We start from the raw sequence: 21784 nt of genomic DNA, 5'->3' as shown, positions 1-21784 counted from the left end.
GTTCGGGGGAACGCCTCGGAATGAGGGACTTCGCACTCGCAGCCTATTTGGCTGCGCTCACCTCAACGGCTTGCCTACCTAAAGAATCCAAAGATCCAAGGCCCCTTCGTGCACGTGCCGGTGAGTTGACTCGGGCGGGTTGGGGAGCGCAAAATGTGCGAGTAAATATTTTTTTCCCCCGTAAACATGACAAAATATTAGGGGTGCACAAATCATGCGAGTAAATACAGTACATCTGCATAGTTATCAGCAGAAGTGGTAGACAAATGTCGCGACACACAACAGTGTCAACGATACAGATTTACACTGTCGCTAATGCACCCCCCCCCCCCCAAGAGTACACAAAAGTGAAAGCCAAGTAGTTTTTCTCCTCTATTAATTGTGTTGCTGAGAACTTCACGACATAACTTAGTAGGGCTTGGACAGCCAACTTTACAGACACTACTTTCTCTCTTACCGAGTGCTCTTTGTACTGTAGACAGCCAACTTTTGCCAGCACTTCTTTCTCTCTCACCGAGTACTCTTTGTACTGTAGCAAGAGCGTTTTCGCAGCACTTCCACAGTATCACTGGCGCATCCACTAGGCTGACTTGAAGGTCGAGATCTGCTTTCAACCCGGCATCAGCAATGTGTCCAAAAATGCTTTCAACATGAAGTCTACATATTACAACAAACTTGGTTTTCCTTTTACAATGAAGTTGTATACTACTATTACACGGTTTCTGAAAGCAGTTTCCTAGGGGTTTAACAAGTCCCTCTTCAGAGTTCTGCGAGCCACTGATAAATTCCCTGGTTACGTGCTCATCAAGTAACTTGGATGGCGGACCGAGGTGTGATAGACGATTTAAAAAACTGCTATTACTCACACTCACATGTGAATGAGCACGTCTCGAAGTACAAAATGAACGCGCAAGCTACGCAATAATGCTCACTAGCAGCTTGTAGTGAGCCAGACTCCGAAAACGAGCCAAGTGGTCAAATTATTGCACAAGAATATCCGATATTTTGTATATACCCAATGCCACTTCTCCTGTTTGAAGATGGGTGCCAAAGATAAGGCAGTAGACATGCAGCAGTCATTTGCAACAACATATGCTCGTCATACTAGAACATCATGCATTCAGCAGTGATCCAGCCAGTTTATAATTTCGAGCAATTTTTAAAGCAAAAAAAAGTGTTTTGGAGCAGATTTGGAGCAGGAGGAACTGTGTATTGGAGCAAATCTGGAGCAGACAAAACAAAATTTAGGATCATTTGATGCAAAACATTCATATATATTCGGAGAATGTTCTTATTAGTGCGCTGCTATTTAGACAAGGCCGACAAATGCTGCTGTTATTTGGACAGGGCCAACAAATGATGCTGAAGTTTAGACAAGGCCGACATCCAGAGAGCAGCCATTAATTAGGTTTTTAGCACCCATGTCAAAGAATGAAAGCAAAGAAAACTATCATTGCAAGTGAGAACATACTCTGACCATCTCTGCAGCCGTAAACGCGAAAATAATGTCAAAGAGTGTTCCTGGAGCGGCCATACTCTTAAACCAGAGTTTTGTAAGTACAGTTGCGTAATATCGGTTCCCAAAGAGTGAGCTGCCAACCTCATTTCTATAACATTGCAATTTGTTGCTATCACATTCACTGCTTCACCCTTGTGGTGAACAGACTTTTTTTTGTCATATGGCGACAACACGGATTGTTCTAACGTCGTTGCAGATGTGTCAAAGCACTTCTTTATTAGTGACTGATCTCACCACTCAATTTATATTTGCACTGGCTAGGCATCCTGTTCAGTTGATTTCTTTATAGAGACGTGCGACGAGCGCTCGCATATGTGCGATAAACATGTAGTAGCACCACATTGCACTAGATGCGTTCTACGTAGATATTTAGGCTTAACTTTACGATAGGCATACCAAAGAACGTTAACTAGCGCAATTAAGAGGCATCAACTTCTTCGCGAAATATCGAACAAAATGTTTTACGGCCAATTTGCTTGAATAGGCCGTTCATAGCAAGCAGTGCCGATATCTGCAGCCAATTGGCCACAGTAGCTAAGTTAAGGTATGCGAAGTTAACTCGTGAACGAGGAGAAAAAATAATAAAAAGACGTTACGCGATATCGCGGGTTCCGTAACAAACAAGACAGGCTACCAATGGCACGATAAACTTTCACGAACAGAAAGACACGGCGGCACCGATACTTCAGTTACGCTGAATATGACAAAAAGCACATTGCTGGAATGGAGCAAGTAGAGGACATCGGCGGCATTATGGAAAGGCGCTAGTTGCGTTTGTTACGACCAATCTTTTTAGGCCAGAAACGGTCCAATGTAAACAGGTAAACCAGTAAACTCAGGCGCAGTAGGCGCAAGCTGTACTTGAATGTGCGCAGCAAGGTGCAGGGATAGGGAATTGTAGCAAAATGGCACAATTGAAACTGTTAGATCACCCCTGTGAATTGTGCACATTGCAATAGGATCTTTGAATAAATATATTGGACATTCCCTTTATTTTGCCCATCTCGCTCACCTATGAATTTAAATTGTTCATTAGTACCTCTGAAAGCTATGCAGTTTTCATGCATTTTCCAAATGGGAGCACACTGACAGGCATTCTCTACATTAGCCTACATGACAAATGAGCACAGGAATCTGCTGAATCTGGCAGTTCACATGTGACTGGGCCAGACCGTTATTGAGCCTCACATCGATTTGTTGGTTCAAGGCAAGAGACTTCAATTGCAAGTCAGAGCAAATTTTTTATATACCATTGATTTTGAATTTTTTGCATGTGAAGGTAGCGTTAGCCAAATGAAAAATGCATGAAAGCTGTGGGGGCGAGAGGGGGGATCCCTGGGATTAACATGCTCGAGAACCCCTCGGCTAGAAGAAAAAGCCCCTGAATGAAAACATCTATTGTAAATTGCTCCTATCCTCTCCTGCGCTTTCCTTTGACACCCGGTGCTGCGATTGGCCAAATGCCATCACATGCCTATTGCATGAGTTTTCTTTTGTCTTTCTTCTCCTAGGGCTCGACCTCCAAAGTGGTGCCCAACATTATGAGCAATAAGATTAGCATAGAAAAATAGCAATATGAAAATAAAACTCACTCTGAATAGTCCGGCTTCTTCTTCTTTAACATCATTACTATTTTTGCAATCTGCAGTTCCGTCTGAAGCAAAAAAAAAAATTACATTAGATTCTTGAATTTCATACACGACACACAAGAAGAGAACAGCTTCAGTTTTGTAGGCATTAAAATTTAGAGGCAAAAAAAAAAAAACTTGAACGAATACAGTGGGCAACTGCAGTGTTAGTCTCAGTAAGACTTTTAGGATTGAAAGAGCCCTGAAAGCCTGAACAGAAGAAGAGAAGGGTCCCTACAGAAAAATATTCTGCAAGTGCCAAACTTTGTGCTGAAGCTACCACGAGTAATACACAGAACATGTCACAGGCATTTTGGTGATGATGCTGCTATAAGCAAAAAGGATGAGATTCTCCTGGCTTCTTTCCAACAAGACAAACAATTGTGGTGAACGACACTTCCCTAAAAACACCAGTGTCTAAACATGCAGGGCCATGCTTTGCCCTGCGGTGAGATTTGGGAAGCCAGCAGAAACCCAGACAGCAAATTTTTACACGAATGTGAAGGCATGCAGATTTTTTGATTTCACAAAACTTTTTGCTTTAGCTTTTGTGGCGGTCAATAGAGGCATTAGTGCATGTGCCTTCTGCACTTCTTGAACCATTCTACATAAACAGACGACAACCGTTCGTGGGACCCCTCAGAAAAGTCAACTTAATGATTCTGCATTCAGGTCACCTCCGATTATAGGTACACTCCCGAACTTTGGAAGGCCATTTTATGAAAAAAAAAACTACTTATAATCTTCAACATATGGTAGTAGTTGCTAATAATGTAGATAGCATAAATTACATTTCTTGGCCTATTAGTAACGTAGCATATGTTTACCACAAAGTAATGGTGCCATAATGGATCAATTTTAGACAAGGACTTTGAGAGGGCCAAGTAAGTAAAAATGTCACAAGAAGTTTCTATGCCTTGTTTAGCGGAGTTGTAGACAGTTTACCTGTGCAGAGTTGCAATGATAACTCCGCACAGCTCAAAGTAAGCTCGTCGAGAGAAAAAAAGTGCCTATAGCTTGGCATGAGCTAAGGTGAAAAATGAACAAGTTTTCCCATTTCCCTCAAATGTGAAACAGCACAAAGGTAGGCCCCCCCTCTCGCTAGCCCATCGAAAGCATGGCAGATGACCTTGCTCTTGGTCGGGGATCCTCCACGGCTGGACCACATGGACTCGACATCCGAGGAAGCGGCAGCCTGCTCCATGCGCCAGTAGAGGTCGTAGAACTCCGGCACCTGAGGCCGCTCTGCTGAAAGAAATTTTAGAGAACGGCTACAAGATCAAATTTTCCAGCGTTCATTCTGCCTTGTGTGTCAAGGTGTACATGTTTGACAGCAACTATTCAGGCACATTTGGAGAGTTTGTGCTTAGTCATCACAACCACATTAGTGCAGTCTACTAAACTAGATGCACGTGAACATGTATGTATGGAGCGTTTTGCAAAGCAAATATTAATCCCTGGTTCGCGCCACTTGTGTCGCGCAAATGAGCGGAATTCTCGGCACAAATTGAACGCCATTCTTGTTATGCCTACAGATCTTTTCACAGGAGACGAAAAAAAAAATTTCTATGTTGGGCAAAGCCAGACAACGCTGCCTCGGCAGTGTGAGTTTTGTGGAGTCGCGCCTACTAAGCGCAGCCTAGAGAGGACTATGGTGGCGCCCCAGGGGCAGCTTGTGAAAAAGGTTTATACAAAAGCAAAATCCGACAGAAGCAACGCTCAATGAAGAAGTCCAGCTCATATTCCTATACGTGCAACAGGAAGCTTTAAAGAGCATTAGGCCTAACGAATTGCTACAACTGCATACCAAAGTATGCCTGAAAAGCAGCCACGAGGACACAGTTCTTTGAAGTTGCCCTACCCCGCTCACTGCACGAAGTAGCTCAGCACAAAGTCCCATCCGTATGTTGAGCCACAACACGAGAAAGCCTGGAACCCCCTCTTGTAGAGCTAAGGGACAGACCCTATTTACAGCAGTGGAGCAAATAGCAAAAATTTTGGCGCAAGGCAAATTGAAATATTAAATTTGAGTGCAAATCAACATATTTTATGAATAGCTGTCGAATATTTTTCAAATGCTTCTAGGTTAAAGTGCTGGCGGGGTGGTGTTTCATAGTTGTGTTATCAAGAATAAGGCAATGCAGAGGCCGAATTGCACTTATGTACACAATTTTGTGCAACCAAAGTGTTTCCAACAACATTTTACAAGTGAAAGGCAACGATGTTATTTCCTCAGCCTATCCTCCTCTTAGAACTTTCGTGGAAGCCCAAATTATTTGGCGAACAAGGGCATGCTCTCTTCAAAATCAGAGTTTCTCATGCCTTATAGACGTTAATGTATAAAAACGTAAGTTTGGATGCCGAAAGTCATCGTCCGACTGTCAGATTTTCCACACATGAACCTTCCGGCCATGGATTCTGCGACGTTACACCAACAACATCCACAGATTGCATGCATACCACCCCACAGCATACAGAGACATATGCACGTGGTATGGAAACACACCGCTGCTCTACCGCATCACGTGGGAATGTATGGCACACACCGAAGAACAGAAAGGGGACAACAGCAGAGAGATGTGGGAGGCAATGCTGTCCAGCCCGGTCCTTGAGGACCAACGGAGGCTAGTCAGGAGGGCTGAAAGGACGGCGAGAGCCAGCGGTGCCTTGGAATAGAGGCCCGACCACGCGGCGTTGCCCGTTTTAGTGGCAACAAAGTCTTTTTCGCAAATAAAGTTTTGTTATTCTGGCCCAAAACTACATTAATCAAAGCCCACACTTCGAACACACAGATTCAATCCAGCGCTTTCGGGAGTTGATCCGCTTACAGCCATAACCGAGCTCTGAAAATTGCTTTGCCACAATAGCAAAATGTCATGCGGTGAAGTATATAAAAATATGAAGAGGCCATTGTAATGGCACAGTGTATCTCAAATATCTTAATTTTAAGTTGATACATTTGCAATTAAAGCAGAATCTAAAAGGCAGCTTTGCCAGCGTGCGAAAGTGCGATGGGCTTAAGCATATAAAATAATCTGAAAGGGCCACCGCCAATCTGACGTTGATTGTATTTGTCTGAGAAGTTCGAGTAGTTTGAATAGTAAAATTACAGTGCGAATTGAATCCAATAGCAAACACTACCATAATCATTCAAATCTAACGCCCACCTTTTTTCCGGTTAAGCGAGTTCCTAAATCGCATGCGCGTTAGAATCGAGTACGAAAAAAAAATGAATACGGTCATTCTATTGCCATTGGCATTTCCAAAATGGCCACCCCCTACGTGCGTCGGCATGGCGCGTCGGCCATTTCTGCCTATGTGTTTCTCATGTGCGGCACTTCGTACGTGTGCTGAGCAGTTAGTCACCTTGTAGTGCATTAGCATCGACGGCATGGAAGGGCCGACTCCAAAAACTCGAGTGCACCTCGATGTCGCTTTTAAAAGAAAAGTCATTGCGTGTGCAGGAACGGACGGAAATCGGGCCGCATCGCGGTCATTCGGAGTTCCCGAAACGTGCTTGCAGGACTGGCGGAAACAAAAGCGGAAAATTGTCGACAGCAAAGCTTCACGCAAAGGCTTCAGTGGACCACAGCAGGGTTGGTTTCCGCAAATTGAAGAGGTGCTCGGCGAGTATGTGCTTGAGCAGCGAGCGGAACAGCGGCCTGTAACGACAGAACTGCTCCAAGTGCGGGCTATGCAATTAGCCTTAGAAAAAGGTCTAATGCGGAGCCAGTTTAAAGAGAGCAGGTGCTGGCTAACGAGCTTTATGAAGAGGAAAGGCTTTTCCCTCCGAAGGTGAAAAGGCATACGCGAGAAGTTTTGCGGAGGAGTACGATGAACAGCTTCACAGTTTTCACAGGTTCGTCCTAAACTTGCGGCACAACAACGGCTACGTGCTTGGGCAAATCGGGAATGGCGATCAGACGCCTCTTTACTTCGACATGCCTGGCACCACACCCGTCGAGAAGAAGGGGGCGAAGCAAGTTCGCGTGCCGACATCGGTCCATGGTAAAACTACAGTGACGGCAATGCTCTGTTACACCTCAGATGGGCACAAGCTTCGCCCGTACCTCATAGTTAAATGGAAGACGCTCCCGAAAGGAGTCGTTTCTTCGAGTGGTGTGATCGTGCGGGCCGGCGAGAAAAATGGGTGCACGTTGCAATTGATGTCTTACCTTTTTTTTTTTCGTCGTAGAAATCCGGTGCGCGTTACAATCGAGGGCGCGGTAAAATCGAGTAAATACGGTATTAGAAAAATATTCGAAAGTTTGCATATTCGCGCACCTCTACTATTTACATGAAAACTGCCCACCCACAAAGATATTCGACACCCTCAATTCAAGCTTGCCTATGCACTACGGGCTATGTACCTTGATCTCTAAGACTACAATTATGCAACTCTCCATAGAGATGTGCAACTCAAAAACAAAGGGCTCAACCTGCTAACAAGTATAGAAACCATTGCGGAACTATAGTGGTGTAGCCATTATTTTTCCTTTTTTTGTGGTGTGTGTGTGCACGTGCACATTTGCATATGTTCTCAGGAGGACTTTCGGCCCCTGAAATGAGACGCACCTGGCCTCTTGACCTTGTGGTCAACTGAGGGTGCCTGCTTGGGCCTCGGCTCAATGGAAAGTGCGTGTAGCTCCTCTTCGAGCTCTATGCAAGCGGGTGGAGATCTCCGAGGGAGCATCTCGGGGGCTGCTTCCTCGGGCTCCTCATTTTCCTTTTCTTCTTCCTCCTCTTCGCCCACCTGCACCTTTTCCTCAGAGTTGCTGCTGCTCCTTGACTTCTTGTTCACCTGCGCAAGAGCACAACTCATTAATGAGTGGTGTGCTGCATTCGACGACGTGGTAGGATATACAACATATCAAAACACTCGAGAGGTTGTAAATGCGACAACGAAAGACTAGGTACAATGAGGCTATAGCGAGCAGGCAGTAAGAAAAATGCAAGCACAGCACCGACAACTTGAACACTTTTGACCTTAAGGGGACCTGCAACAGTTTTCCAAGTAGCCATGGAATGGATTCACCAGAGGAGCTTATAGCCTCTTGAATTCACCGCCACAAATGTTTTAGGATCTGTCCAGTATAAATAAGCGGAGTTACAAGGATTTGTCGCACCCTGTAAATTAATTCTCTCTTCTGTCGTCCCGACGAAAGTGTAAGAAGCTAAGCAGGGAGGGATGGCACAAGGGAAGAAAACACTTCAAGCGTGCCTCGTGACCTTGAGCACCTTATTGTTCCTCAAATGCACGACCTTCCAGTGTGATCGTACACACAAAGGTAAACAAGTCGCAGCCTCCTGTAGCTGTCCCAGTAACAACCAAGCATGCCATGCTCAAGTCAGCCAATGTCAGACAATTGACCTGCGAATGATTTTTGATCCTGTAGCATCATCTGTCGAGAAAAAAAACGATTTCTCGCTGACTGAGAACAAATGGTCAGTTCCAGGCCGCGTGCTGCACTATAGTATTTGGCTCGTGTGTTCTTGGGAGTCGTGATTGCCCATCGGCAGCCTTTATTGCAAAAAAAGTATAAATGTACAATTTTGCTATTTCAACAACAGTCTATGAGATGTTTTTAGTTAACTCTATTTTAACAAAAACATCTGATCCTGAAATGAGCAAACACCTCATAATTCAAACATAGCTAGCCATCTAACACGCATTTAAAACCAATGGTGACAGCAACTCGCCGCTCAAAAAGCTGCAGCGTTGTGTCTATGGGGTGCTTAACACTGGATGTATTGGAAGAACCATTGTAGTTAGTCCTATCGGACTCAGACACACGTTCGAATAATTTGGGAAAGGCTAATTTCAGGATTGAAATAAAAGTTTTGTCTCATGTGTAACAGGCAAGATTTCCTAACAAGGTCAATTCCTGGGGTGCTATCGCAGAGCAATGCCTTCGATGCCCTTTATGCTTTTCGCTACTGATCAATGGCCCCATTGATAAGCAGACGGTTGGTGAGCAAGAGTGAAAAGCATAACACAAGGGGCGCTGTTGCTCCATGATTAAAAGTACATTTACTTTAATTAAAATGAATTGCTAATGCTTCATCACAAAAGCATCATTTCACCAAGCTTCGCACTCTTCAAATTTCTTAAGAGTTTCCCTTGACATCTCACACTGTTAAGAAGATTCATTCGTGCACACGCAAGGATGAAGAAACAGCCACTAACCTCATGCTGCATTGTTGGCCCAAGTGACTCGTTCTGCAGCGTCTCATATCTGAGATGAAGCTTCTGCATCTTACGGCTGCAACAAAGATTTCCAAAACACATCAACACACACTTCTAGGAATTCACAATCTGCTAACGCTAACAAAAAAATGTCATGAAATAGAATCACACATTCCCTTTCTTCCCGGAGCATCGAGCAAACTAAATATTTTTGTTTTCGCAAGTGCATGCTCAGGTGGCATCCAGCCTGCCTAATATAAAAACACCAGGCCTGTGTGGAAGGTGCAGCAGTTACAGCCAAAGCTAGAAGAGCAGCCTTTCAGAGTGCCTTCTAAACACTCATTGGGTAACTGCTGCAAGCACACAAGCTTGATACCCACTACAGCATTAATAATAAAAATTTTAGGTTGGTAGGCCGGCATTCCCTATGCTATTTTTCATCATTCTCAGAAGCGTGGTATCCGCAAAACACTTGCCAGGAATTTTGTGCCGATTGTTCATGCAGCAGCTGACGACGATGAGGAATTATGCCTGAAGTGGGTGCGTGCCACAGTTAATAGTAGAAAGAGAACAAGCTTTTGTAATGGGTTGGAGCGTTGGACGGCCCACTCGTTACGCTACTCGCGTTGTGCAACGGTTGGTATTTCTTTCCCTGTTTTAAAACGCTTTTTAAGTCGTATTACCGCGTTACTTTGCCGACATCAAGCCTGCCTAAGGCAAGTTTACCAACAAGTCACTAACACCGGCGTAGCTCAGTGGTAGACTACTGGGCTGGCACCCAGCAGACCTGGGTTCGAGTCCCACTGTGTCATTGGTACTAGGGTTTTCTTATTTCCTGCGACAAAGGTTATGGACACCGGCGGAGGCGGCGCTGCGAGAGACCCGAGTTGTGATCTAACAGCTTTCGCTGTAATACGCTGTTGCAAGACAATGTTATGCAATAAACAACATTTGCTCGACAGTTAGTAAAATGATTGACATCACAAGTCTACTTTGCAACTGCTGCAATTTTCGGCGGCGAATGAATGTTTCATGCATGCCACAATTGTCTTGCAGCAGGGTATATATGGGGCAGACTGGATGCTGCCTGAATAAGCGCTTGAGAAAGCACTACAACGCGCACCAGGTTTGCACTTGTCTGCCCATTGCGGAATGTGTGTTTGCGCACCGAATTTCCACACACACCTGTTTCGTACGCCCATCATGGCACGAATATTAGAGACATTGCTGAAGCCCCCTTTTTAGATTCAAAGCAGATCTTCGAATCGTGTGTAACACCGTATGTATGGGTATCCTTATGAAGACGCAGCAACGCGTGCCCCTCGTCACAGGTGTTGGCACGGTGGCAAGTACCATATAAGCCGGAATATAAGTCGATATTTCTACTAAAAGAACGAGCTAAAGTTGCCCCTCGTCTGATTTATAGGGGTGTCTAGCCGACAGTGCGCTACTGTTTGGCAACATGTGGCTGGAATGTGCATGAGAAGCCGGACACGGCTATATCTGCATCCAAATCTAATAAGAGTTTCGCCGTATGTAACTGCGCGGTAGTAAACACGGACGACAAGAAGATACAAGGACAAGCGCAGACTATCAACTGAAGGTTTATTTTTCACAAACCACATATATATGACTGAAACAGAAACAGAAAACACGAAAATCAACAAAAACTGATGACTTAGCACTTAACAATCGACAAAACGTGAACGTTTGACAAAAGCAGATTCAAGGACCATGTGCGCCACTTGCCAGATACCGTAGCTCTTTATCTAAAAGAGCTAACGACGGTTTGCTGACGCAGTGTTCTGGTTCCCGTGCCATTTTTTCCGCTTCGACGATCATACGGGTATGATCGTCTTTGTGCCTGAACATTACGACCGTGCTTTCGAACTGCGCAAGGCAGCCACACCTACTGATGTGCTGAGCTAAAAAACCCTCATTGCCAGTGCGCACATTGCGTGCGTGCTCGCGCAGGCGCTCATTTAGGCATCTCCCAGTCTGCCCGATGTAACACGCACCACAAGATAGCGGAATTCTATATACTACATTCATGTCACATCTGACAAACTGGGTTTTATGCCTGACAATGCAAGCTTGTTTGGGCCTATTGTTTACACATGTCATTTTGGCTAGCTGAGAGAGCTTGTAAGGTGCCGAAAAAACGACCTTTACGCCCATGCGCTGACCGAGCTTTTTTATCTTGTGAGATAGCTGGTGCTTGTAAGGGATTACCGCGACTTTGTCACGTTTGCTTTTGTCTCTGTCATTAGTGCTCTCTCTGCTTCTGGGCTTTTTCTTCTTTTTTATTGTTTCTGCCACAGAAATGAGAAGCGAATCCGGGTAGCCAGCTTCTTTCAGACGCTCAACTTGATTTTGGAAGCTTGTTTCCATCATATGGAAACATGATCTGTCCAGGGCATTAGTGAAGCAGGTGTTCACTATGCCTCTCTTAACCAATTTGCTATGAGCTGATTTAAAAGGCAAAAGCGGTTTCATAGCGCGAGGCTCATACATCCAGCATGCGTGATTCACGCTGAACAAAAGTCTCATGTCTAGGAAGCGAATCGAGTTGTTCACTGGGAGTTCATGGGTCAGTACGAGTGGACTCAAGCAGTCACTAAAAACTTCAATTACATCAGATGACAACCCCATTACTCTAGCAGATTCACACTTAAAAACCACCAGGTAGTCGTCGACGAACCTGAAAATTCTCACAACTTCCTGGCAACTCAGCCGCTCTTTCAAGTTCCTGTCGAACTTCGCAAGCAACAAATCACTCAGAATCGGTGCAATCGAAGATCCTATTGAAACGCCATTATTTTGATAAACATCACCGTTCCATTCTACAAAGGTAGAGGTCAGATAGGTAGCTAGCAGGTCAAGAAAACTGCTAACACTGACACCAGCTGCATTCTGGAACGTTACGTGGCCCATTATATCAACACATTCTTCTATGCATGAATACAAAGCGTCACGAGGGAGAGAATAATATAAATCTTTGATATCTATGGAAAAAGCACTCAAAGTGTAGTTAGAATACTCTTTGAAGAATTCAGTGACCTCCCTTGAATTCCTGACTAGAAAGGGATCATTAATCTCTAAAAGTTTCAACTTTTTCTGCAAAAACATCCCTAAGGCGTTTTGCCAAGAACCCTTCTCTGTAACAATGACACGAAATGGCACGTCGGCTTTGTGTGTCTTTGCCGAAAAAAACATCTCTAGGGCCAACTTCTCACTTTTTTCTATCTTTTTTGCTATTTCAGACAGGTTAAGCTGCGTGCACAGTTTTTTCGCCTTAGATTTGACTTTAACCAGGTCGATACCACTGCACTTTTGGAAGACGGATGTGACCGCACTTACAGCTTTCTTCAGGTACAAGTCTTTGTTGAGGACCGCGAAGCCTCCCTCCTTGTCCGAAGGCACCACGCACAGTTCGTTGTCTCGTAGATGTGAAATTGTCCTGCTTAAAGGAAGACTACTTGCGCACGGCTTAACTTGCTGCAGCACATCAACTCCTTCAGACACGCACCTGTTACAGTCTTCTTGTGGAGCAAGGCTTGAAACACGTCTCACTATGGCCAGAAGATCCGGTGCGGTGTACTTCTTGTCTACGGCATACTTGGGGCCTAAGCTCAACGTCCGCCGCACGAAGTCTGGAAGAACTACGTCACCACACGTGTGCACAACACCTTTGAAGCGCTGCTTCGCCGCGATTCCAGAGCGTAGCCTCCTGAGTTCACCTGCCCACAGTGTGTCTGTGGTATGCTCGATGCATGCTGTGAACTCTTTCATTCTTCGTCTTTTGATACTGGGACTGACCTCCTGTTGAAGCTGAAGTTGCAGGGCTTCTCTATACAGGCGGGCCTGTCTATTCCACTCTGATCTGAGAATCTTACAAATCCGGAGACCATGGCTGCTGGAGGGGTTGACGCCACCGAATAATCCTTTCACGTCTGAAGGCAGCTGCTTCTGTCGAATGTGGAACGCGAAAGCACGGGCACGGCAGGTAGCCAGTGCGACGAGGGTGATGAGTATAGACGGAAGAAGGGTTAGGGACGAAACACTGCCCGAAGAACTAGAAATGTAACTAATCAAGGTGGACGATTGGGCGAGTTGGTGATTCATGATCGACGTATGTAACTGCGCGGTAGTAAACACGGACGACAAGAAGATACAAGGACAAGCGCAGACTATCAACTGAAGGTTTATTTTTCACAAACCACATATATATGACTGAAACAGAAACAGAAAACACGAAAATCAACAAAAACTGATGACTTAGCACTTAACAATCGACAAAACGTGAACGTTTGACAAAAGCAGATTCAAGGACCATGTGCGCCACTTGCCAGATACCGTAGCTCTTTATCTAAAAGAGCTAACGACGGTTTGCTGGGAGATGCCTAAATGAGCGCCTGCGCGAGCACGCACGCAATGTGCGCACTGGCAATGAGGGTTTTTTAGCTCAGCACATCAGTAGGTGTGGCTGCCTTGCGCAGTTCGAAAGCACGGTCGTAATGTTCAGGCACAAAGACGATCATACCCGTATGATCGTCGAAGCGGAAAAAATGGCACGGGAACCAGAACACTGCGTCAGCAAACCGTCGTTAGCTCTTTTAGATAAAGAGCTACGGTATCTGGCAAGTGGCGCACATGGTCCTTGAATCTGCTTTTGTCAAACGTTCACGTTTTGTCGATTGTTAAGTGCTAAGTCATCAGTTTTTGTTGATTTTCGTGTTTTCTGTTTCTGTTTCAGTCATATATATGTGGTTTGTGAAAAATAAACCTTCAGTTGATAGTCTGCGCTTGTCCTTGTATCTTCTTGTCGTCCGTGTTTACTACCGCGCAGTTACATACGTCGATCATGAATCACCAACTCGCCCAATCGTCCACCTTGATTAGTTACATTTCTAGTTCTTCGGGCAGTGTTTCGTCCCTAACCCTTCTTCCGTCTATACTCATCACCCTCGTCGCACTGGCTACCTGCCGTGCCCGTGCTTTCGCGTTCCACATTCGACAGAAGCAGCTGCCTTCAGACGTGAAAGGATTATTCGGTGGCGTCAACCCCTCCAGCAGCCATGGTCTCCGGATTTGTAAGATTCTCAGATCAGAGTGGAATAGACAGGCCCGCCTGTATAGAGAAGCCCTGCAACTTCAGCTTCAACAGGAGGTCAGTCCCAGTATCAAAAGACGAAGAATGAAAGAGTTCACAGCATGCATCGAGCATACCACAGACACACTGTGGGCAGGTGAACTCAGGAGGCTACGCTCTGGAATCGCGGCGAAGCAGCGCTTCAAAGGTGTTGTGCACACGTGTGGTGACGTAGTTCTTCCAGACTTCGTGCGGCGGACGTTGAGCTTAGGCCCCAAGTATGCCGTAGACAAGAAGTACACCGCACCGGATCTTCTGGCCATAGTGAGACGTGTTTCAAGCCTTGCTCCACAAGAAGACTGTAACAGGTGCGTGTCTGAAGGAGTTGATGTGCTGCAGCAAGTTAAGCCGTGCGCAAGTAGTCTTCCTTTAAGCAGGACAATTTCACATCTACGAGACAACGAACTGTGCGTGGTGCCTTCGGACAAGGAGGGAGGCTTCGCGGTCCTCAACAAAGACTTGTACCTGAAGAAAGCTGTAAGTGCGGTCACATCCGTCTTCCAAAAGTGCAGTGGTATCGACCTGGTTAAAGTCAAATCTAAGGCGAAAAAACTGTGCACGCAGCTTAACCTGTCTGAAATAGCAAAAAAGATAGAAAAAAGTGAGAAGTTGGCCCTAGAGATGTTTTTTTCGGCAAAGACACACAAAGCCGACGTGCCATTTCGTGTCATTGTTACAGAGAAGGGTTCTTGGCAAAACGCCTTAGGGATGTTTTTGCAGAAAAAGTTGAAACTTTTAGAGATTAATGATCCCTTTCTAGTCAGGAATTCAAGGGAGGTCACTGAATTCTTCAAAGAGTATTCTAACTACACTTTGAGTGCTTTTTCCATAGATATCAAAGATTTATATTATTCTCTCCCTCGTGACGCTTTGTATTCATGCATAGAAGAATGTGTTGATATAATGGGCCACGTAACGTTCCAGAATGCAGCTGGTGTCAGTGTTAGCAGTTTTCTTGACCTGCTAGCTACCTATCTGACCTCTACCTTTGTAGAATGGAACGGTGATGTTTATCAAAATAATGGCGTTTCAATAGGATCTTCGATTGCACCGATTCTGAGTGATTTGTTGCTTGCGAAGTTCGACAGGAACTTGAAAGAGCGGCTGAGTTGCCAGGAAGTTGTGAGAATTTTCAGGTTCGTCGACGACTACCTGGTGGTTTTTAAGTGTGAATCTGCTAGAGTAATGGGGTTGTCATCTGATGTAATTGAAGTTTTTAGTGACTGCTTGAGTCCACTCGTACTGACCCATGAACTCCCAGTGAACAACTCGATTCGCTTCCTAGACATGAGACTTTTGTTCAGCGTGAATCACGCATGCTGGATGTATGAGCCTCGCGCTATGAAACCGCTTTTGCCTTTTAAATCAGCTCATAGCAAATTGGTTAAGAGAGGCATAGTGAACACCTGCTTCACTAATGCCCTGGACAGATCATGTTTCCATATGATGGAAACAAGCTTCCAAAATCAAGTTGAGCGTCTGAAAGAAGCTGGCTACCCGGATTCGCTTCTCATTTCTGTGGCAGAAACAATAAAAAAGAAGAAAAAGCCCAGAAGCAGAGAGAGCACTAATGACAGAGACAAAAGCAAACGTGACAAAGTCGCGGTAATCCCTTACAAGCACCAGCTATCTCACAAGATAAAAAAGCTCGGTCAGCGCATGGGCGTAAAGGTCGTTTTTTCGGCACCTTACAAGCTCTCTCAGCTAGCCAAAATGACATGTGTAAACAATAGGCCCAAACAAGCTTGCATTGTCAGGCATAAAACCCAGTTTGTCAGATGTGACATGAATGTAGTATATAGAATTCCGCTATCTTGTGGTGCGTGTTACATCGGGCAGACTGGGAGATGCCTAAATGAGCGCCTGCGCGAGCACGCACGCAATGTGCGCACTGGCAATGAGGGTTTTTTAGCTCAGCACATCAGTAGGTGTGGCTGCCTTGCGCAGTTCGAAAGCACGGTCGTAATGTTCAGGCACAAAGACGATCATACCCGTATGATCGTCGAAGCGGAAAAAATGGCACGGGAACCAGAACACTGCGTCAGCAAACCGTCGTTAGCTCTTTTAGATAAAGAGCTACGGTATCTGGCAAGTGGCGCACATGGTCCTTGAATCTGCTTTTGTCAAACGTTCACGTTTTGTCGATTGTTAAGTGCTAAGTCATCAGTTTTTGTTGATTTTCGTGTTTTCTGTTTCTGTTTCAGTCATATATATGTGGTTTGTGAAAAATAAACCTTCAGTTGATAGTCTGCGCTTGTCCTTGTATCTTCTTGTCGTCCGTGTTTACTACCGCGCAGTTACATACGTCGATCATGAATCACCAACTCGCCCTATCGTCCACCTTGAAGAGTTTCGCCTTGTCTCTTGTCTGATTTTTTTTTTTTTTTTGCGTTCGTGATTTGCCTCCGATCTGTCCCAAGTTTTCCCTCTGCTTGACATTGGGTTTCATTTTTATTATCTTTTTTCGTTCACTAAATATGAGTAGCGGTACGAAAAAGCAGTACTCAGCTGCGTTTAAACTAGAGGTTGTTGAGTTTGCAGAAGCAAATCCGAATACGGCTGCTCAGCGCCACTTTAATGTATCGGAAAAAAGCCTGCGCTATTGAAGGGTGCAAAAAGGAAAGCTGCAGATGCGCGATCCTCGGAAAATGTAATTTGGTGGGCGAAATGCGGTTCATCCACAGCTGGAGGGTAGGCTTGGGAACTTTGTGTGGGAAGTTCACGCATGCTCGCGGCCAAAGACCGTGGATACCATTCGCAAGAAAGCTGTGTAACTCGCTCGAGAAGCTGGGCTCACTAGAGAAGAGTTTTGTGCACCAAACTCTTGGGTGCGTCGATGCATGAGACGCAAAGAATTTTCTTTCCAGTGGCGCACATCCATCTGTCAGAAGTTTCCAGACGAGTTCAAGGACAAGCTTATAAACTTTCAGGGCTTCGTGAACAGACTTCAGGATCAAAACAACTACATGATGGGGCAAATTGACAGTGCTGATGAGACCCCCGTGTGGTTTGACATGCTTTCATCGACCATGATCCTGCAGCGTGGCGCCAAGGATATGAAGCTGTTGTCCACTGGCAACGAGCACTCCCGCTTCACCGTCATGCAGAAATGCATGGCAGATGGTAGAAAGCTTCCGCTCTTCATCATTTTCAAATGCAAGACAATGTTGAAGAAAGTGTTCCCACCCGGTGTTGTCGTTCGCGTTAACAGGGATGCATAAACGAGGCCATGATGCTCGAATGGATAGAGTAGTCTGGAACCGTCGTCCAGGTGCACTGCTCCGTCTTTGCAGCATGCTGGTGATAGATGCGTTTTGTGGTCATTAACCGACGCTGTGAAGCGCGCACTGGGCGATAGAAAAACTGACCTCGCCATGATACCAGGTGGTATGACGTCCACCCTCCGACTGCTCGAGGTTGTGCTAAACAAGCCGTTCATGGAACGAGTGTGGCTGGAGTACCAAAAGAGGATGTCCAGCGACAACCCAAAGACACCGACAGGCTGCCTACAGAGGCCTCCGGTTGCGACTGTTTGTGGCTGGGTGCTTTCAGTCTGGTGTTCCTTGCCAGATTCCATGGTGGAAAATGCTTTTAAGAAATTTTCCCTCAGCAACTCGCTGTACGGCACGGGAGACAACGCACTGTGGGAGGCGGCCAGCTACAAACTCTCGTCTTCAGAAGACAGTGTTGCTTCGTCTGATGAATAGGAACAGTTGTGATAGTGGTTGAGGGAAGCTCAGACGATCGGGGGTGCGGTGCACCCAATTTGCAATTAAACTTTGTTTGGCAGTTTTGGGTTGTTTTCCTTTTTTTCATTTTCGGTAACCTGAACTTGGGATGTCGACCTATATTCCCACTTGACCTATAGTCCAGTTTATACGGTAGCTCAGGCTGCAGCTGCATATAGATATCACTCTCCCTCACCCGTAGCATGCTCACCACAACGCACACAGCTGCAGGCTACTCCGCCCGCTCGCAACACCTCTCGCTTCGCCCTCTCCACCACCTGCAACGCTCGACCGCATGTCAAGTGGAAACACTCTTTCCGCTCATTTATCTGCAATAAAACTTACGTGAAACCCAATCTACCACCTGCCATGTTTTTGCGTTTCAAACAAACGCTTACTCGAGTAGATGCTACACTGGGTTTTGCTTCAAACCATTCTTCCAGCACCCGCGTCGACGCTCGTTTTAACCGGGTCAACGCTGTGCACATCACTGCTGCTTCGCATCTTATTAGGGTTACCATCGGGGAGATGGTCGTAATGTTTGAGTCATTTCGCACTCTATAGCGCTTTTAGATTGCATGGTTGCATTTCTGGACAGCAGCTGATTTCGAATGACTCTTCCTCGTGAAACCCTCTTTCCTCTCGTGTTTTATTATATATATTTCTTCTACGAATAAACCAGAGTTTCAGTCTGCGCTTCTTTGTGAGCCATTTTACTTTGTTTGCACTGCCAAGGTGTCATAATGAACCTACACCAATCATGTCTATAAATTTTTCTGAACTGCATGTGTTAATTTCAGACCCCCCTCCCTTTTCACTACCAAAAGAGGACTCATAACTTTCACTAGTCCACAAGAGGTCTCCAAAACATCCATCTCTAAGAACCACTGCTTTATACGATGCCTTGGAGCATTAGAGAAAAATTAAAATAATTTTAAACTATGTAAAAAATTTTTGGAGGGTGCAGATGAAATTTAGGAGCTGAATCTGGCCAGATCTGACACTAACAAAATGCAAGCAAAATGAGTTTTTCATACAAAGACAGGAAAAAGAATACCACTGTTTGGACTTGCAGGGGATGATGCAAGATAACATGGCTTCAGAGATCAGGGGGCAAACAAAACCCTGCGGCATGCCTCAACCTGTATTTTGTAGTACCTACAAAAATCAGGTGCAAGTTGGCTGGCGCAATATGTACTCTTCACAGAAAGGATTCATCTAAAACTTTCCTGCGCCAGAACTACCATAAACAGAATTGAATAAATTAGCATTCAGGGCTTTTCCAAATACTGTAGAATCTCTACGATACAAATTCGAAGGGAGCCTGCAAATATATTCGTATCATCCAGAATTCGTAATAACCAAGAAGAAGTTAAAGTTGCTAATGAAGATGAAGAATAACTTTATTGGCAACTACTTCTTACTGAAAAAAGTCCACGATGTTCTTTTGAACTTCCTCGCCTTCACTGTCTCTCAATAATGTGCTGCGCTTCCCTCACTCACGCTGCTGGCACAGCGTGTTCACACTTGACATCAAAGAGAGCGAAAGCGGCCAGGCTCACTAGAAATTCACTCGCTTTGCCGATTAAGACAATTAACCTTGCCATAGGAGGGGCAGAACAAATGCTCAAATTTGTTCTGCCCCTCCTACATGTCACCATCGCGGCTTAAGAATTCATTCCATTTCGCCCATTTTCTGAGCAATAAAGTTCGTACAGAGTTCTAGTGATGCATGGAAAGCACTGAAAAGAAAAAGTTTACACCTTTACAAACGTGGTTTTGAAAGATACGCGAGCAGAAACGAAACAAGCGGACGCAGTGGCGGTGACAAATTCAGCTGGCAGTGCAAAAGTGAGACACGTTGGGGCATGCCGATTCGCTGCTGCTGCACCTTCTTTTTCGGTGTTCTCAGCGATCGCAATCAAAACAAGGCTCTCAATGAACGTGTCTTTGTCAAGGCCACAAGCTTTGACGTGCAGCACAGGTAGTTCGCAATTGCCCTGACGCGATCCACTGCCGACTCCTTTGCCGCGATGTTTAATTTGTGGCTGGTTGTTTACATCACTTGGTTTGGGAGCTATAGCAGCCGGTGTAGCCAACGATCTGACACAAAAAGGCAATCTGCTATGGCGTGACCGGAAAACTGGTCTCAAAACGGTGTTTTATATAATGCAGTGGCAGATCCAAAGGGGGCTGTAGGGGCGATCGCGCCCCCCCCCCCCCATAGCCTGTCAACAACCCTTCCCCCTCTCTTCAGTGCTTGCCATCCACCTGCTATCACCAGTTAAAATAAATGAGTGGGACAACACTGTGAACACATCAACAGTATTTATGCCATTACAGGGCTTTTGTGCTAGTAAAAACAAAAAGTAATGACCACGCCCCCCTCCCCATTTCCTGTGTTAATTCAAGCGACCGCCCCCATTAAATTGGGTGGCTGGATCCACCCCTGATATAATATAGTCCATCCAAAGCAACCTTAAAATTCAAATCACGAAATTCGCATAAACCATTATTGTATCATTTGAGATACACGTTCAGCCCAAACAAACTGGAATTGTGCTTCCATTGCAAAGTCCAACTGCGGTGTTACAGCGATTACTGAGCTCGGCCGTGGGTTAGATTCAGACAATGGAGGTTGTAGTAAAAAACAAAAACAACAAGGAAAGAACTGAAGAAGAGGGAGATAGCGCCTTTCTGTTTCATCCTCATCATTTTCGTGTTTTTTTTTTTTCACTATGCATTTGTACCCACTCGCCAATGGCAACAATAGCGGTTGCATTTCAATGAAGGCCAAATGCTAGATGCCCTGATACCAAGCTTTCGATGGATGTTAAAGAATCCCAGATGATTGATATTTCCGGAGCCTCCCACTACCAGAACCTCATAATTGAACTGCTGCGCCTTTTTTCAGCCCTGGTCAAGACCCCAAAAACTTACACGTGCTCTTCCTGGATACATGCTAGCTTCTCCTGGAGTTCAAAAATTTTGGCGTCTCGGTTTCTCAGCTGTAGCTCCAGCTCAGTAATCTGCAAATCAAGAAAATGCAGCTCTAACCACGACAAGAACGTTGCCATAACAGGAGAGTCAAGGGCAAGCTAAATGTTGAATCATCTTTTTGCTCAGTTTCAAAGCTGCAATGGCAGCAGCACATGTTGCTGCTTCTCAAGCGACTTCCAGTCACTTCAATTATCATTCTGCGACACCGAAGCAAAAAGGTTGTATTTTCAAGTTGTACTGGATAAGAAAAACTTCCCTTTTTCAGGTAAAAGGAAGGCACTTAACGTCAATGACTAATTCATAATGTGTGTACCTAGGAATAAAATTTAAAATATTTGGCCATTCACAGGAAGAAAAGCTGTAAAAATCAGTTTTTTGCTGAAGCTTTTGTTCCTTGCATTTGCTACTACGTTACAAAACTCACAAGGGACTCAGTACCTGTGTTTATAAATAGTGCAAGGGTCTATAACCTCATTTCTGAACTTGCTGCATACAACACTAGTTCACACGGTTCCATGAAAAAAAATGAATGTCATTCCCATCCTAGAAATGCACACACTAGTTCTCTAG

The 21784-nt window shown here is 45.1% G+C and overlaps 1 protein-coding gene across 3 annotated transcripts in view; it reads right to left on the bottom strand.

Moving 5' to 3' along the window:
- LOC142814231 (uncharacterized) overlaps positions 1 to 21492 on the bottom strand; it is a 36783-nt gene extending 15291 nt beyond the window's left edge. Inside the window, exons 1-5 of one of the 3 annotated variants that reach the window (XM_075892571.1) lie at positions 21155 to 21492; positions 9335 to 9410; positions 7723 to 7948; positions 4277 to 4395; positions 3112 to 3173 (exon numbers count right to left, since the gene is read on the bottom strand). In XM_075892571.1, the coding sequence (XP_075748686.1) occupies positions 3112 to 3173; positions 4277 to 4395; positions 7723 to 7948; positions 9335 to 9410; positions 21155 to 21291 (620 nt within the window). In that variant the 5' untranslated portion in view covers positions 21292 to 21492. The remainder of the gene's footprint in view (positions 1 to 3111; positions 3174 to 4276; positions 4396 to 7722; positions 7949 to 9334; positions 9411 to 21154) is intronic. The other 2 variants (XM_075892569.1, XM_075892570.1) reach the window with 2 other exon arrangements.
- Positions 21493 to 21784: the final 292 nt, after the last annotated feature.

This window comes from Rhipicephalus microplus, chromosome 4, assembly GCF_043290135.1.
Source record: "Rhipicephalus microplus isolate Deutch F79 chromosome 4, USDA_Rmic, whole genome shotgun sequence".
Taxonomy (NCBI): Eukaryota; Metazoa; Arthropoda; class Arachnida; order Ixodida; family Ixodidae; genus Rhipicephalus; species Rhipicephalus microplus.
This window is presented reverse-complemented; position numbering and strand designations above follow the sequence as displayed.